Source organism: Sciurus vulgaris (assembly GCF_902686455.1).
Source record: "Sciurus vulgaris genome assembly, chromosome: 6".
Lineage (NCBI taxonomy): Eukaryota > Metazoa > Chordata > Mammalia > Rodentia > Sciuridae > Sciurus > Sciurus vulgaris.
In genome coordinates this window covers 128453804-128470406 of record NC_136466.1, presented here as the reverse complement: position 1 = coordinate 128470406, position 16603 = coordinate 128453804, and the positions used below count along the sequence as shown (strand labels likewise).

The window sequence follows — 16603 nt, the reverse complement described above, 5'->3', positions numbered from 1 at the left end:
TGTCCAGGCTGGCCTCAAACTCATGTTCTTCCTGCCTCGGACTTCCTCCTGGTAGCTGGGTTCATAGGTGTGCATTGGCACACTCAGCCTGATTCCTCACTTCTTGCTCTTTCAGTTACTCTTGACTCTGTTAATCACCACATAGCTGAATGCATTTCTGATCAATAAAGGCATGCACCTCAGATTTTATACAACATGCCCCTATTACCTAGGTACTGTGTACTTAGTACGAGGAGGTACACATTTGTGCAGTGACTTGATGTGTGGGTTAAACCTCAAGTTAGTCTTCCACAGCAGGAAATGACCTCAGATTCAATCTGGAGCACACATATAAATGTTGCACTCTATATCATGATATATTGATGCTTATTTTAATTTATAAAAATATTCAAATTGCTATCAAGAAAAATAGTTTAAAATCTTTTCTTCTCCTAATTCTAAAATTGATGTTCTGGGAAAAGGCAGACTCTCCCCATCCCCCCATGGGGCTTTGTGCATCCCAATACTCTGCCCATGTACCCCCAGGGGTACATGATTTGAGAAGGACTGATGAAAGAAATAGCCAGAATGAAGACAAAGAGACAGGTAGAGCTGGGTTAGCTATGGCCTTTGCATAAGAAATTGGAGGTACGTGTCCTTAGAATTAGGACACACCACAGAAGACAGAGCATTGGGGAGATTATGCAAAGTCAAATTTTCAGGAAATGGATGTGGTGGTAGGATTGGAACTAAGTGAGATGGCACAGGAAGAGCAGAGAGAGACGGCTGGCATGTATTAGGTAGATTAAGTTCAGCAATGAGGACAAAGTAACAGATTAGGCAAAATGGTTTTTATTCTTTATTCAAGAAGTCCAGCACAGGAAAAGTGGCACTTAGCCACTTGAATTTATTCCAATTATCAATGACGACATAATAAACTAGCCAAAGATAGTGGCTGGAAACAGCACTATCGCTTATCTTCCTCATGAACAGAGGCAGGCCGTGGTGGAATTAATTCTTCTCGGTTCCCTACAGTATCCGTTTGGCGGCCCAAAGTGTATGGGGGACTTGACAGCTAGAGTCTGGAACCATCCACAGGCAAGGTCAGGCGCACACCTCCTGGTGAATGCTGGCTCTGAGCAGGGGCCTTGCAAGGCGGTGGTTGGAAATACCCACACACTGCTGCTCCAAGGGGCTGCTTGGCCTCCTCCCAGCCTGGTGGCTGGTGCTCAGGGCATAATTCAAGAAATAAAAAGTAGAAGCTGCCAACTTCTTCAGACTTAGCTCCAGAAATGAGCATAGCACCACGTTGGATTAAGTTATCACAGAGGCTATATTCAGGGGCTAGCGGCCCAGACCCTGTCTCCCAGTGGCAGGGTCACCAAAGGATTCCAGGGCCATAATTTCAAACCACTGTACACACCGTTAGACAGAACCCAGTGTCAGAACCACCTCTGTTGGCAAGGGAGGCTGGAAAATGTAATCTTTCTTCTTGGACAGGAGGTGCTATGCCCAGCTACTAATGAGAGATTTATTACTATGGAGAAAGGAGAGAATGAATATTAAGGATAATTAACAGTCTGTGCTACTTGCAGCAAACTGCAGCTGACATTAAAGTCTGGAATTAGGGTGGCAGGTATGGGACTGCCAAGAAAGGGGAGCGTGAGAGATGTTAGGGACTGAGACTGAGGACCTGGATGACGTGGCATGTGGGGGTGGGAATGGGGTAGAGATGCGTGCTGGTGCCCAAGCGTGAAGGAACAGAATCACTGAGGCTATCTGGAAACTTCTAGCCAGACAGTGAAAAACTTCTGTTTTCCAAGACCAGCTAGCACCAACTAAGAGTTTTAGATATCAATAAAGGTCAGTGTGACCCTCCCAGAGTACTGGGCCAGACTGAGAAAAATCTTGAACTTCAGTAAAGCAGATTACAGTTTTTAAAAATGGCCATGGCAACGTTTCAGTCCTCCCCACTCTGCCAGCACCTTGTCACTCTCCTTTCAACCTTGTGACTGCTTGATGAATAGAACCTGGTGACGATGGCACCGTGTGACTTCTGTGGCTGGGTCAAAAGGGAGTGCTGGCTTCCACCTGGCTCTGGATCTATTGGGACTTATGACTTTGGAGTCCTGAGGTGTCATGTGAGGACTGCAGCTACCCAAAGCCACCATGCTGAAGAGAAAGAGAGATGCCCAAGGAGCCTCAGCCTCTGAGTCTTAGTGAAGGAGTTAAAGACTCCAAACTATGCCAATATGGAACACTGATTATTTTGAGCCAAAGACACTTCCGAAAAAAAAAGGTCCAGAAAAAGACCACTGGACTCATCTCAGATCATAAGTTCCCTGTGCCATGATAAGAAGACCCTCTTCACCAGAGTCTGGGAATCCATGCTGCAATGGATCTGCACAAACTCATTTACTAACCTAACTCTTATCTCCCACTAGTTTTACACAAACCCCATATATCTTCCAGTGAGTTCCCCATAATTTACTGTCCCTAACTCAAACTGCTTTGTTTTGTCATTTTTTTCCACAAATGTATCATTTCTTTATCTAAAACTTATAAAAGCTATTTGCTTTGGTTGTTTCTTTCAGGTCTTTGCTCCCATGTAAAGGTCCTCCCTATATATGCAAAAAATAATAACATTTGTATGTTTTTCTCCTGTTAATCTGTTGCATGTCCGTCTGTTTAATTCTTAGATCCAACCAAAGACCCTCAAGGGAGTAAGAAGAACTTACTTTCTCCCCAATGCTAGCCATGGTGCCAGACATCCAAGTGAGCGAGACTTCACCTGAGGAGCCCCCAGTGGAGCCTGAGCCAGGTGTGTCAGGGACAAGCATCCAAGCATCTCCAGGCTCTCTGTATGATTCCTGACCTGTGAGCATAGCACGTTTTATGCCACTTTTTTTTTCTTTTTTAGCAGTGCCCGAGGTTGAAACCCAGGCCTTGTATATGCTAGGCAAGTGCTCTCCCACTGAGCTATATCCCTGGCTCTTTTTATTTTTTAATTTTGAGACGGTATCACACACCTTGAACTTGTGATCCACTTGCTTCAACCTTCCAGGTAGCTGAGATTTTCAGCACACACCTCCACATCCCCCTATGCCTCTAAGTTTTGAGGGCTGGACCCTCCCAAAGATGTGTGAAAACATCTGTGGTGGCTGTGGCAAAGCCAGCAGGAAGTGTGGGAGGTGTCAGAGTGACACACAGTCTTTTCCTCCTCTCAGTTCTGGGTGGAATGTTCTAGAACTGAGGAAGGGGCCACAGCACCATGCGAGGCTGTGGGTAAGCCTAACAATTCTGAGTCTACCATAGAGAGAAGTGAACTAAGTCAGATCCAAGCCTGACCCAAAGAATAAGACACCATGGGTTTCAGTGAGGCTGCCCATGGTAACCCTCGGGAGCACCGTTTCACTCAGGCCGGCTGCCCATGCCATCTGTAATTGTGTCTCCAGGAGGGACTTATCCTGGAGCTGTGGGAGACTGAGTAAATCAATGTACTAGTTCTGGATGGGCGGTGAGCTCCATGGCTCTCGGCTCTTCAACCTAAGCCCATTAATCACGTCTGAAGACTTAATATACTGTTGACAGAAGCATACAACTGCAATGTGATCCCTCATGACAGTTCTACCTCCCCAATGCCAGGGGAGTCACCTCCAGAGAAGAGAGGAGAATTAAGTCTTTCTCAAAAGACATTCTCCCTTTGGAAAACCATAGACAGAAACTAGGATCTGAACGTGTGTTCACTGTCTTCAGAGATGCCAATCATTTACTCCAGTTCCCAAACCCTGCCTGGAGACCCCACCCATGCATAGCCCAGCAGCAGAGGCCCTAGCAACCCTGCCTCCAAGGGAGCAGCTGGCTAGCCCATCCAAGCTCTACTGTATACTGGGGAATAGGCAGCCAGAGTTGGTTAGCTAGAGGTCGCAAAGAAGCTAAAGCTGGGTCATAGGGAGACACTGTGGCATGCTCTCTTGGAGTGCAGAATAAATCAGGTGGAGGACAGTCACAGAGATTCCACTGTCCCAGGGAGAGGCAGAGGCTTTCCTGTTGTCTGCATGAGGCAGTTGTATTTCCTGCTCTGGTTCTGTAAGATGCTCCTGAACTCTGGAATAAACTCCTCTTGAGCTTGAGGAGGAGTTCTTTTTTTTTTTTTTTTTTTTTTTTTAACCACTTTTCTTGATGAAGAAACCTATTGTGCACAGATTGGGTGGGAGCCAGAAAGGCAAGAGTGACTGACATCAGGTAGGTACTTTATTCTTTGGAAATATCTTCACATGCCTTGAGTTCTTCCAAACTTATACCCACACCTATCCAATGTTCTATTTCACTTATCAGATTATGTAAGCACTTAATAATTAGCTAATTATTCAAATCATGCTCATCTTTCCTTTCTAACTAGTCTGAAAACACTGTGGTGGCAAGAACCATGCCCTATCTACTTTCTGCAACTACTAACAGTGTCTGGGACAGCACCAGATGTACTGTAGCCAATGATTATGATTTATTTTTGGTACATAGCAGAGAAAGTGAATATCAAATCAGAAGCCAATTCAGTTATTTACTTTAATCAATGTGAATTTCCTTTATTCCCACCTCCATCCATTCTTTACTCCAGTCTCTGGTTCCCTTGGAGTTGGTGAGAAATTGGAATAGCTAACGCTGCTGTACTCACCCAAGTTTAAGGAGATATGAGGGTTTAGTGGGTAGGAATGCTCCTTTCCGAGTAAAATCAGCAGCACTGAGTGACTGGAAGTACTGGTGATTGGAAAGAGAAGTTAATGAAAGATGGGAAAGAATCTGTGTATGTTCCCAGGAGGACTCGCCTGGCAAGGTCCCGGAGGGTGTGGCTGGCCTTAGGAATCTCGCCAAGTGCATTTTCCTCCCTTTCAAGGAAACTTTCTTTTCTTCTCGTTTTTCCTTTGGTGGTTTCTAAATATAGGAATTGAAGAAATGCAATATATTTTCCTTAGGAGGAAGGTAGGTGTTTACATTCGCCAGATGTACTCCATAGTTGCCTGTAATGCATTTCTTTTTCTTTTTCTTTTGGTCCACATACAGGCACATTTAATGAGTTCGTATAGACTGGCTCAGGTTACACTGGCTGAAACATATTAAGAGTTTCTTGGAAAAGAGAGGGAGAGGGAGAGGCTGGGAGAGAAAGTTCCAAGTTAGGCACTTGCCTGATGGGGATTATAAAACTGCTCAATAAAGTAAAAAGCATTTACAGAACAGCTTTTCAAAGGCCAGCCTTAACAAGTAGTGGGCTCTGTCATTTCCCCTTTTGAAGCTTGGGTTTCTGTTTTATATTCCATATTTTATATATGCTTTTGTAGGATTGTCATATTTAGGGCAATGCCTTGAAAGCTATGCTTTTATGGTACTTTTTTTTAAAAAAAATGTATGGAATGTATGGATGAAGAAAGTTCAAGTAGTCTTTCAGGGGGCTGTGTTCTTTCTTCTTGTGCCCTCATTTTTTAAGGTGTTTTCTTTTTATAATTTTATGGTTCACTTTCATTATTTTAAGACTCCTGAGAGTCTTAAATTATTTTATATATTTGATGACTAGACAAAGCATTATAGACCTTCTATTTCACTAAAGACTGGAAAGTACTTTGTAAAGTAAATCAAGATTTCAAGCCAATCTCTGTACAGTTCTCAGGGCTCCTTGCAAGTGTGTGTACATAGAATCACGTGTAAATTACAAGTGCGGAAAGAAAAACATGGCCACCGTTTTCATTTTTTCTGAACATATCCATTGAAAGAACTAAGTACCCAGAGGCCATGACAAGTCTGAGAACAGGTGGTCTCCAATGGCAAGGAACTCGCAAGCAGAGGTGTTCCTTTCAGATGGAAACGTGGTCTAGTTCTTGGATCAATTTAAAAAATCAATTGCATATGTCACAGTAGGACACAGCTGAGGGATTTTGACCTTTGCTTCTGGGAAACTCTTACTTGAGCAGTGACTGTCCTAAGTGGCTTGAAGCAGGGGCCAGGGATTCCCCAGGTGGCCTACTGGAGGAGATGGGATTAGAAAATGGTGCTGATGAAGCACTGGACTTAGAAAAGCAGAAAGAAGGGGGAGGGGCTGACCCCCAGTCCCGAAGGAGCAGAGGGCTGGGTCAAGAGCCTGTGGGAGACGATTGAAGGGCCCCTTTGGCCAGGGTGTAGCATGCCTTTGAATCCCATTACCAGGAGTGTTCCTTGGTCCTCCTCTACATCCTCTGTGTGTCAAGGGTAACGTGAACAATCCTGAATAAATACAGTTGCATGCCAAGTTATATTTGGGAAGATTAATCTGGTTCCACTGTGTGGGAAGGATTAGAGAAAGGAAGAAAGCAGAGGTGGGGGCAGGGTCAAGCTAGGAAGCAATTGTCTAGGACAGGAATGAGTATTTTAGAGATTTAGCAGGGAGCTGGGCATGGTGGCACATGCCTGTCATCCTAGCAACTTGGGAGGCTGAGGCAGGAGGAGGCTAAGTTGGAAGACAGCCTGGGAAACTTAGTGAGACCCTGTTTCAACATCAATAAAATAAAAGGCTGGGCCTGTAGCTTAGTAGTAGAGCACTCCTGGGTTCAGTTTCCAACACCCCCCCCCCCCACACACACACATACAAAGAAAGAAAGAAAAAGAAAAATTTAACTAGGATGGCTATTGCTGTGGGGTTATAGAAAAAAGAAAGAAAAGAAATTTAGCTAGGACAGCTATTGCTCTAGGATTATAGATTTCAAAACAACATAATGCTGGAAAGATTTTTAAAATATGGGAAAAAAAGGACCACGCCTGGTTTCAGTGGGGAGTGAATGAGGTTGAATGATGTCTGGTGCTCTCATCCGACTTCTCCCTGGGCTCAGCTCTTCCCTGTAAATTCGGCCCACCTGCCCCCGGGGTTCCCTTCTCTTCTTGCTCTGGGCACTGGAGCTTGGTGTTTACCAAGGGGTTTCTCTTAAGCAAAGGTAGCAAATGCTAGCAAGGCTTGCTGGCATCTTATTATTTCCCCAATCTTTTGTCTAGATGGAGCCTCCCTGAAACCATCCACCTTATCAAAGTCCTCCACCTGGGTGGTGGCTGTCTTATTAAAGCAGTCTCTAATTCAGTTGATTGTTGCAATGTGGCAAAGCATCTGACTACCAATGTTGGTGCAAACCTGAGGATGCTAAGCCTGCTTTTAAGGGACAAACAAAAACAACTGTACCCTTCAGGTGGTTCAGACCGAGCTGGGGGGATCATTTCCAGCCCCTAGAGGAGCACTGTTTGGGGATTCCAGTGCCAAGACAGTGAACAGGTTATCTACGGGAATTTATCTCTAGTCCTTTGATGAGAACCTCCCTAGAAACCTGAAACAGCTTTGTAGTTCACCAGTAAAACTCTGTCGTCCTTTAAAGGCTCCTGGTCAGCTTGTTAAAAATAGCATAAGCCGGGTGTGGGGCATACCTGTAATCCCAGAGACTCTGGAGCCTAAGACAGGAGGATCCCTAGTTCAAAGCCAGCCTCAGCAACGTAGGGAGACCCTGTCTCAAAAAAAATCATAAAAAAAATGGCTGGGGATGTGGTTCAGTGGTTAAGAACACCCCATCTTCAATTTTAATCCCTGGTACCAAAAAAAAAAAAAAAAAAATTAGGAGAAAGATGCAGATTATGGCTGCTATCATCTGGAGGCAGGCATCTTGATACCTTTTCCTTTCTTATATTTCTAAACTCCTCTCAGACAGATGGCAGATGGCAGATGCCCATGTCCTAAATGAATTATTTGTGATGGTGCCAGAATACACTCAGGGAATCACAACACATTCCATGAGCATTGACTAGGAAGGGTGATGACTCAGTATGAGATACTTTCAGTGATACCATGTTTTAAAAATTTTGCGTTTATATTACTTTTTTTCTCAATGTAGAATCTTTTTGAAATTTGAAAAAAAAAAAAAAAAAAAGAAAGGGACTGGGGTTATAGGTCAGTGGTAGAGCACTTGCCTAGCATGTGTGAGGCACTGGGTTCAATTCTCAGCCCCACATATAAATAAATAAATAAATAAATAAATAAAGGTCCATCAACAAGTAAAAATATTTTTTAAAAAATAAAGAAAGAAAGAAAAGCACAAGTTAAATAAAGAAAAAGCACAAGTTAAATACATAGTTTGCTATCACAGGCTTTGAAAGAAACCAACCAATCACAGTAACTGGTTTAGGAGGGGGGTTTGTAACTGTGTTAAGTCTCTTCCTTTATCTAAATCCTACCCATGGCTAAAGGTTTAGGCAAGTGTCCTTCTGTAACATCTTCACTGCATCAGTACAGTCTATATTTGTCTTTTTTCTGAACTACCATAAAAGTTGTAGTTAATGTCATAAAATTTAGTCCTTCATTAGAGACTATCTTTTTTATTTTTATTTTTATTGTAAACAAATGGGATACATGCTATTTCTGTTTGTACATGAAGTAACGGCATACCATTTGTGTAATCATAAATTTACATAGGATAATGGTGTTCGATTCATTCTGTTATTTTTTCCTTCCCCCCACCCCTCCCACCCCTCTTTTCCCTCTATACAGTCCTTCCTTCCTCCATTCTTGCCTCCCTCCCATACTCCATTATGTGTCATCATCCACTTATCAGCGAGATCATTCGTCCTTTGGTTTTTTGAGATTGGCTTATCTCACTTAGCATGATATTCTGCAATTTCATCCATTTGCCTGCGAATGTCATAATTTTATTATTCTTTATAGCTGAGTAATATTCCATTGTATATATATACCACAGTTTCTTTAGCCACTCATCAATTGAAGGACATCTAGGTTTGTTCCACAATCTGGCTATTGTGAATTGAGCAGCTATGAACATTGATGTGGTTGTATCTCTGTAGTATGCTGATTTTAAGTCCTTTGGGTATAGGCCAAGGAGTGGGATAGCTGGGTCAAATGGTGGGTCCATTCGAAGTTTTCTAAGGAATCTCCATACTGCTTTGCACAGTGGCTGCACTAATTTGCAGCCCCAACAGCAATGTATGAGTGCACCTTTTTCCCCACATCCTCTCCACCACCTATTTTTGCTTGTATCCTTGATAATTGCCATTCTAATTGGAGTGTGATGGAATTTTAGGGTAGTTTTGATTTGCATTCCTCTTATTACTAAAGATGGTGAACATTTTTTCATATGTTTGTTGATTGCTTGCAGATCTTCTTCTGTGAAGTGTCTGTTAATATCCATAGCCCATTTGTTGATTGGGTTATTTGTATTCTTGGGGTAGAGTTTTTTGAGTTCTTTATATATTCTGGAAATTAGTGCTTTATCTGAAGTATGAGTGGCAAAGATTTTCTCCCACTCTGTAGGCTCTCTCTTTTCATTGCTGATAGTTTCCTTTGCTGATAGAAAGCTATTTAGTTTGAATCTGTTCCCGTTATTGATTCTTGCTTTTATTTCTTGTGCTATAGGAGTCATGTTAAGGAAGTCTGATCTTAAGCCAACAAGGTGAAGATTTGGACCTACTTTTTCTTTTATAAGATGCAGGGTCTCTGGTCTGATTTCAAGGTCCTTGATCCATTGTGAGTTGATTTTTGTGCTGGGTGAGAGATAGGGATTTAGTTTCTTTCTGCTGCATATGGATTTCCAGTTTTCCGAGCACCATTTGTTGAAGAGGCTATCTTTTCTCCATTGCATATTTTTGGCTCCTTTGTCTAGTATGAGAAAATTGTATTTATTTGGGTTTGTGTCCATGTCCTCTATTCTGTACCATTGATCTACCTGTCTGTTTTGGTGCCAATACCATGCTGATTTTGTTACTATTGCTTTGTAGTATAGTTGAAGTTCTGGTATTGCGATACCCCCTGCTTCACTCTTCCTGCTAAGGATTGCTTTAGCTATTCTGGGTTTCTTATTCTTCCAGATGAATTTCATGATTGATTGCTCTATTTCTGTAAGGTACCTCACTGGGATTTTAATTGGAATTGCATTGAATCTGTATAGCACTTTTACTAGTATGGCCATTTTGACAATATTAATTCTGCCTATCCAAGAACATGGGAGATCTTTCCATCTTCGAAGGTCTTCCTCAATTTCTTTCTTCAATGTTTTATAGTTTTCATTGTAGAGATCTTTTACCTCTTTGGTTGGATTGATTCCCAAGTATTTTTTTTTTTGAGGCTATTGCAAATGGGGTTGTTTTCCTCATTTCCCTTTCAGCTGTTTCATTGCTTGTGTATAAAAATGCTTTAGATTTATGCGTGTTGATTTTATAGCCTGCTATTTTGCTGAATTCATTTATGAGGTCTAGAAGTTTTCTGGAGGAATTTTTGGATCCTCTAAATGTAGAATCATGTCATCAGCAAATAGTGACAGCTTAAGTTCCTCTTCTCCTATTTGTATCCCTTTAATTTCTTTAGTCTGTCTAATTGCTCTGGCTAGAGTTTTGAGGACAATGTTGAATAGAAGTGGTAAAAGAGGACATCCCTGTCTTGTTTCCATTTTTAAAGGGAATGCTTTCAGTTTTTCTCCATTAAGAATGATGTTGGCCTTGGGCTTAGCATAAATAGCCTTTACAATGTTCAGGTATCTATCCCTATTTTTTCTAGTGTTTTGAGCATGAAGGGGTGTTGTATTTTGTTGAACGCTTTTTCTGTGTCAATGGAAATAGCCATATGATTCTTATCCTTAAGTCTATTGACATGATGGATTAGGTTTATTGATTTACAGATGTTAAACCATCCTTGCATTCCAGGGATGAGCCCCACTTGATCATGATGCACAATTTTCTTAATATGTTTTTGGATACGGTTTGCCAATATTTTGTTAAGGATCTTTGCATCTATGTTCATAAAGGATATTGGTCTAAAATTTTCTTTCTTTGATGTGTCTTTTCCTGGTTTGGGTATGAGGGTGATATTAGCTTCATAGAATGAGTTTGGGAGGGTACCCTCCTTTTCTAGTTCCTGGAATACTTTGAGAAGTATTGGAATGAGTTCTTCTTTGAAGGTCTTGTAAACTCGGCTGAGAATCCATTTGGTCCTGGACTTTTCTTGGATGGTAGGTTTTTAATGGCTTCTTCTATTTCATTGCTTGATATTGATCTGTTTAAATTGTGTATGTCCTCCTGGTTCAGTTTGGGAGTAGCATATGTCTCTAGAAATTTGTCAGTGTCTTCAGTAGTTTCTATTTTGTCAGAATACAGATTTTCGAAGTAGCTTCTCATTATGTTATGTATCTCAGTGGTGTCTTGTGATATTTCCTTTTTCATCATGAATTTTAGTAATTTGAGTTTTCTCTCTCCTCTTAGTGTGGCAAAGGGTTTGTCTATTTTGTTTACTTTTTCAAAGAACAAACTTTTTGTTTTGCCAACTCTTTGAATTGTTTCTTTTGTTTCAATTTCATTGATTTCTGCTCTGATTTTAATTATTTCCTGTCTTCTACTACTTTTGCTGCTATTCTTCTTTTTCTAGGGCTTTGAGCTGTAATGTTAAGTCATTTCGTTGTTGACTTTTCATTCTTTTCTGGAATGTGTTCCATGCAATGAATTTTCCTCTTAGTACCGCTTTCATAGTGTCCCAGAGATTTTGATATGTTGTATCGTTGTTCTCATTGACCTCTAAGAATTTTTTTTATCTCCTCCCTGATGTTTTCTGTTATCCATGTTTCATTCAATAGCATATGATTTAGTCTCCAGGTATTAGAGTAATTTCTGTTTTTTATTTTATCATTGATTTCTACTCTCAGTCCATTATGATCTGATAGGACACAAGGCAATATCTCTATTTTTTTGCATTTCCTAAGGGCTGCTTTATGGCATAACATATGGTCTATTTTTGAGAAGGTTCCATGTGCTGCTGAGAAGAAAGTGAATCCGCTCGTTGATGGATGGAATATTCTATATATGTCTATTAAGTCTACATTATTGATTGTGTTATTGAGTTCTATGGTTTCTTTGGTTGGATTTTGTTTGGAAGATCTATCTAGTGGTGACAGCGGTGTGTTAAAGTCACTCAGAATTATTGTGTTGTGGTCTATTTGATTCCTGAAATTGAGAAGGATTTGTTTGATGTACAGGGATGCACCGTTGTTTGGGGCATAAATATTTACTATCGTTATGTCTTCCTGATTTATGGTTCCCTTAAGCAGTATGAAATGTCCTTCTTTATCCCTTCTGACTAACTTTGGCTTGAAGTCCACTTTATCTGATATAAGGATGGAAACCCCCGCTTTTTTACTGGGTCCATGTGCGTGGTAGGTTTTTTCCCATCCTTTCACCTTTAGTCTGTGGATGTCTTTTCTATGAGATGAGTCTCTTGCAGGCAGTGTATTGTTGGGTCTTTCTTTTTAATCCATTCTGCCAGTCTTTGTCTTTTGATTGATGAGTTTAGGCCATTAATATTCAGGGTTATTATTGAGATATGATTTGTATTCCCAGTCATTTGGGCTTATTTTTGGTTTTTAACTTGGCTCGGTTTCTCCTTTGAGTGGTTTTTTCTAAGGTAGTTCTTCCCTTTGCTGACCTCCATTGTTGTTTTCATTTCCTCCTCATAGAATATTATGTTGAGAACATTCTTTAGTGCAGATTTTCTATTTGTAAATTCTTTTAACTGTTGTTTATCATGGAAGGATTTTATTTCATCTTCAAATCTGAAGGTTAGTTTTGCTGGGTACAGGATTCTTGGTTGGCAAGCATGTTCTTTCAGAGCTTGAAATATGTTGGTCCAGGCCCTTCTAGCTTTTAGAGTCTGGGTTGAGAAGTCAGCTGCTATCCATATTGGTTTCCCCCTATATGTAATCTGATGCTTTTCTCTCGCGGCCTTCAAAATCCTATCTTTATTTTGAATGTTAGGCGTTTTCATTATAATGTGCCTTGGTGTGGATCTGTTGTGATTTTGTGCATTTGTTGTGATTTTGTGCATTTGGTAAGCCTCTTGTATTTGATTTTCCATTTCATTCTTCAGGTTTGGGAAATTTTCTGATATTATTTTATTGAATAGGCTGTTCATTCCTTTGGTTTGTATCTCTGTGCCTTCCTCAATCCCAGTAATTCTTAAATTTGGTCTTTTCATGATGTCCCATAGTTCTTGGAGATTCTGTTCATGATTTCTTATCATCTCTGTTTGGGCAACTTTATTTTCAAAATAAATATTTTGTCTTCATTGTCTGAGGTTCTGTCTTCCAAGTGGTCTAGTCTTTTGGTGATTCTTTCCATTGAGTTTTTAATTTGGTTTATTGTTTCCTTCATTTCAAGGATTTCCATTTGGTTTTTTGAGAATCTCTATCTCTTTGTTGAAATGATCTTTTGCTTCCTGCAGTTGCTCTTTCAGCTTATTGGTATTATCATTCATTGCCTGCATTTGCTCTCTTAACTCATCCTTTGCTTCGCAAATCATCTTAATCATGTATAATCTGAAGTCCTTTTCTGACATTTCTTCTAACGTACTGTCATTGGATTCTATTAATATAGAATCTAGATTTGTTTGGATCATTTTCTTCCCTTGTTTTTTCATGTTGTTCATGTATCTTCCCCTCTAGCAGTTCAGATCTGGGGTATTGAAGATTTCCCCCTATAGGCTTATAGTGGCCCTATAGGTTTCCAAAACCTTTTCTTTGAGGGGAGATCAATATTAGCAGTGCCCAATTAAGACACTATGCAACCTAGACCAAATAGCCCCTATGAGGACAATAACAAAATTGTCATAATAAACAGAATGAGTTCAAATATTATCTTCAGTATAACAAACAGATTTGCAATAAGGTCTGCAGTTTCTAATGGACGACAAAGAGGATGCAGAGGGAGGTAGGATGTAGCTGTTAATGGGATAAGAAAAGAATATACAGAAGTTCTAGATAATAGAAAGGGTGAGAGTGTAATCAAAAGAAATTGAATGTTAGCATACAAAAAGGAGAAAGAGATTCTGAGGGAACAGGTAAACAAAAGGAAAAGAGAGCCAAAAAAAGTAAAGAAATAAAGACTTAAAATTTTTCAATAAGGAGAAGAAAGAAAATCTACACTATCACAGTCATACAGTATTCAAATCTCACAGTCTTCTATAGCCTGATGCATGAGAGGTACCTGACAATGAGCTTCAAGTCTCCAGCAGGCGTCTCAGGACGAGATTTGCCCCACCTAAAGATCAGAGCTATGGCTTCCAGGATTATCCAAGATGGCTGCTCTGGCTTCCAAAGGTGTTGGCAAATGAGGAGCTACAGCTTGGAGTGTGGACGTGGTCAGCTGGAGGTCCTGGGGGTGGGGTGCAGTTGGTCAGGCAGGGGTCCTGGAGGTTTGGTGTGTTTGGTGTGGTTTCGGGATACTGGAGGCCGGGTGCAATTGGTCAGTCTGGGGTCCTGGTGATAGGGCACAGTCAGTTGGTCTGGGGGTCCTGGCAGCAGGGAGCAGTCAGTCGACATGAAGGCCCGGAGGCAGGGAGTGATTGGTTGGGCTGAGGTTTCCTGGAGACGGGGCTCAATCAGTCTGATCAGGGGTCCTACAGGGCCTGGCTGTTGTCTCAAAATGGCGGCAGCCACGTGTAATCAAACCTGCAGGTACTGTAACAGTGAACTTCCAGGCAACAGCAGGCAGGTGGTGCTCCACTGGCTGTCTGCAGTCAGTCTGCTGACAGCTGTCGGACAATCAGGAGGTGAACCTCGTGCGTTGGGTGATGAATAGGTGTAAGGCAGGCGATGGACAGGCGAGAGGCAGGCAAATGGCGGATGATAGGCGCCTGATAGTGAGCAATCTGAACTCAAAAAAGGCGTCGATATGCTGACAGATTGCAGGTAATCACAGTAGACAAATGGGGTAAACAGTGGGGGATTGATAAGCAGCAAAAACTGCCTCACCAAGAAATAGATATCCTCTGCTTAAAACCGGAGTTATGGAGCGACAAGGAACGCAGCCTCCCTCTAGTCGGCCATCTTGGATCCAGCTAGAGACTATCTTGAATCCATCACCATTATATATTTTCCTCACACAGGTGTTAAGCTATTTTAGAAAGCATGGCTCTTGCTGCACTTTTCAATAATCTGCTAAAAGCTGAACTGAGATAGGAAATTGATAACATGTACTCAATGAAAGCATCGAGCATCTAGCTGGGGCTCATTTCAGGAGCCAGTTCTAGCTCTGTGTCTTCCCTTCCCTGCTGGAGGAGCTCAGGCTCTGCATGACCCCAAGCTTGCCACAGGGAGAAGGTGTGTCATGATGAAGTCCATCACTTGTTGACCAGCCATGAGTAGTTGTGGAACCAGGAACAAGGGCCTTGATGTCAGCATACCTGGGCCTAGAGTTTGCTTTCCCTCTTAGCTGTGTGGCCCTGGAGAAATTATTTTACCAAAGCTTAGTTTCTCCATGTATGAATCAGGAACCTTCTAGAACTTTTTGAGAATTAAATAATAAATAAAATAAATTATATAGAACCATATTTCCCACTTGCTCAGTTGGGTAAGTAATGTAGTTCCACTGACTGTGTCTGAACATGCCACTTGAAAGCCTACGTGCCTGGATTAGGAAGGTCCATAATTCTGTTCTTGTCCTGAATGAGAGAAAAGAGATCCTTGTGGATCTTTCCCAGCATCCAGCAGAAGCCTAAAAGTGTATCCTCAGTGTCAAGGTCAGTTCCAGTTCCTCTCACTTTGCTGGGTGTTCCAGGCTGCCTGATGAATTCTGCAGCAATCACACTGTTGTCAAAGCCAAATGTCATGGCTGCAATACACCACAGGAGTGCAAAGCAAAGCTGAGCCCAGCCCCTGCCCAGTTATTGCCAAGCCAGCAGTGATTCTTCCAGTCAGGAGAAGGCTGTTTCTGGGTTGACAGGATCATAGCTCTTTAACAGAACTTTCCCTAGCTGCTTGGGTTTACTCTGGGTGAAGAGGAATCATAAATCCAGGTATCACCCCCAGAGTGCTTATGGAGACTGGTGGAGAGATACCTCAGCTAAAAATGCATCCTGATGCAATGTGAAAAAGCTTTTGTCAAGTTGTAGCTTCAGTGTGGCCCCTAGGGTTCATGACCTTGTTTTACAGGCCAACTTTCTGTGCACCAAAGGCCTGTGAATGGTTTTTGAACACAGAAATAGGAAATAGAAAGTGAGGCTTACCTTGCTTAATTGAAAATAAGGAAATCAGTATAGAGCACATGGCATTTAGGCAAGATATTTTTCTTCCTTCAATCTGGGAGGTTTTTGTGCACCCCAGGGTGTTAACCACCAGAAGGACAAGCAGGCATAGCTTGGCCTCACTCAGATGGGTGGTCTTGGAAGAAGACTAAACCTGGAGTTGGAATACCTACCCCTGGCTGTCCTGTGGAAATGCCTCTGTGTTATTCTAGATAGGATTATTTTGGGTCTATGCACATCTTTGATTATGTGCTTGAAGCCTCTGTTATTTACTCTGTGAACAAAGCATAATATGAAGGTCAAAATGTAATACCATGATTTGCATGTCCTGACAGACTGTAGGAGGCTGGGGTGGGGCACTGGCAATGCAGAATCACATGGTGGGGATCAAATTCTGGCCTCTAGAGCATACTTTTGAATTGGCTGGATGGGGTGGGTTGGGAGCCACAGAGTTCTGGTCCTACCCTGTTGGTCTTTTGTCCCACTGGGTGCCATGACCTTTAATAAAGGGACATGGACTTCCCTGGAGTTAGATTCACACTGGGACTGATT

The 16603-nt window shown here is 41.7% G+C and overlaps 1 protein-coding gene across 6 annotated transcripts in view; it reads left to right on the top strand.

Moving 5' to 3' along the window:
- SNX18 (sorting nexin 18) overlaps positions 1 to 16603 on the top strand; it is a 100053-nt gene that overhangs the window by 48257 nt on the left and 35193 nt on the right. For 3 of the 6 annotated variants that reach the window (XR_013764362.1, XR_013764363.1, XM_079143482.1), the window contains exon 3: positions 2679 to 6588. The exons of the other annotated variants lie outside the window; for them this stretch is intronic. Coding sequence is in view for 1 of the 3 variants with exons in the window: in XM_079143482.1 (XP_078999608.1) it covers positions 2679 to 2774 (96 nt within the window). In the remaining 2 variants the exon portion in view is untranslated. Of the gene's footprint in view, positions 1 to 2678; positions 6589 to 16603 lie in introns of those variants that run through there. 6 annotated transcript variants of the gene reach the window in all.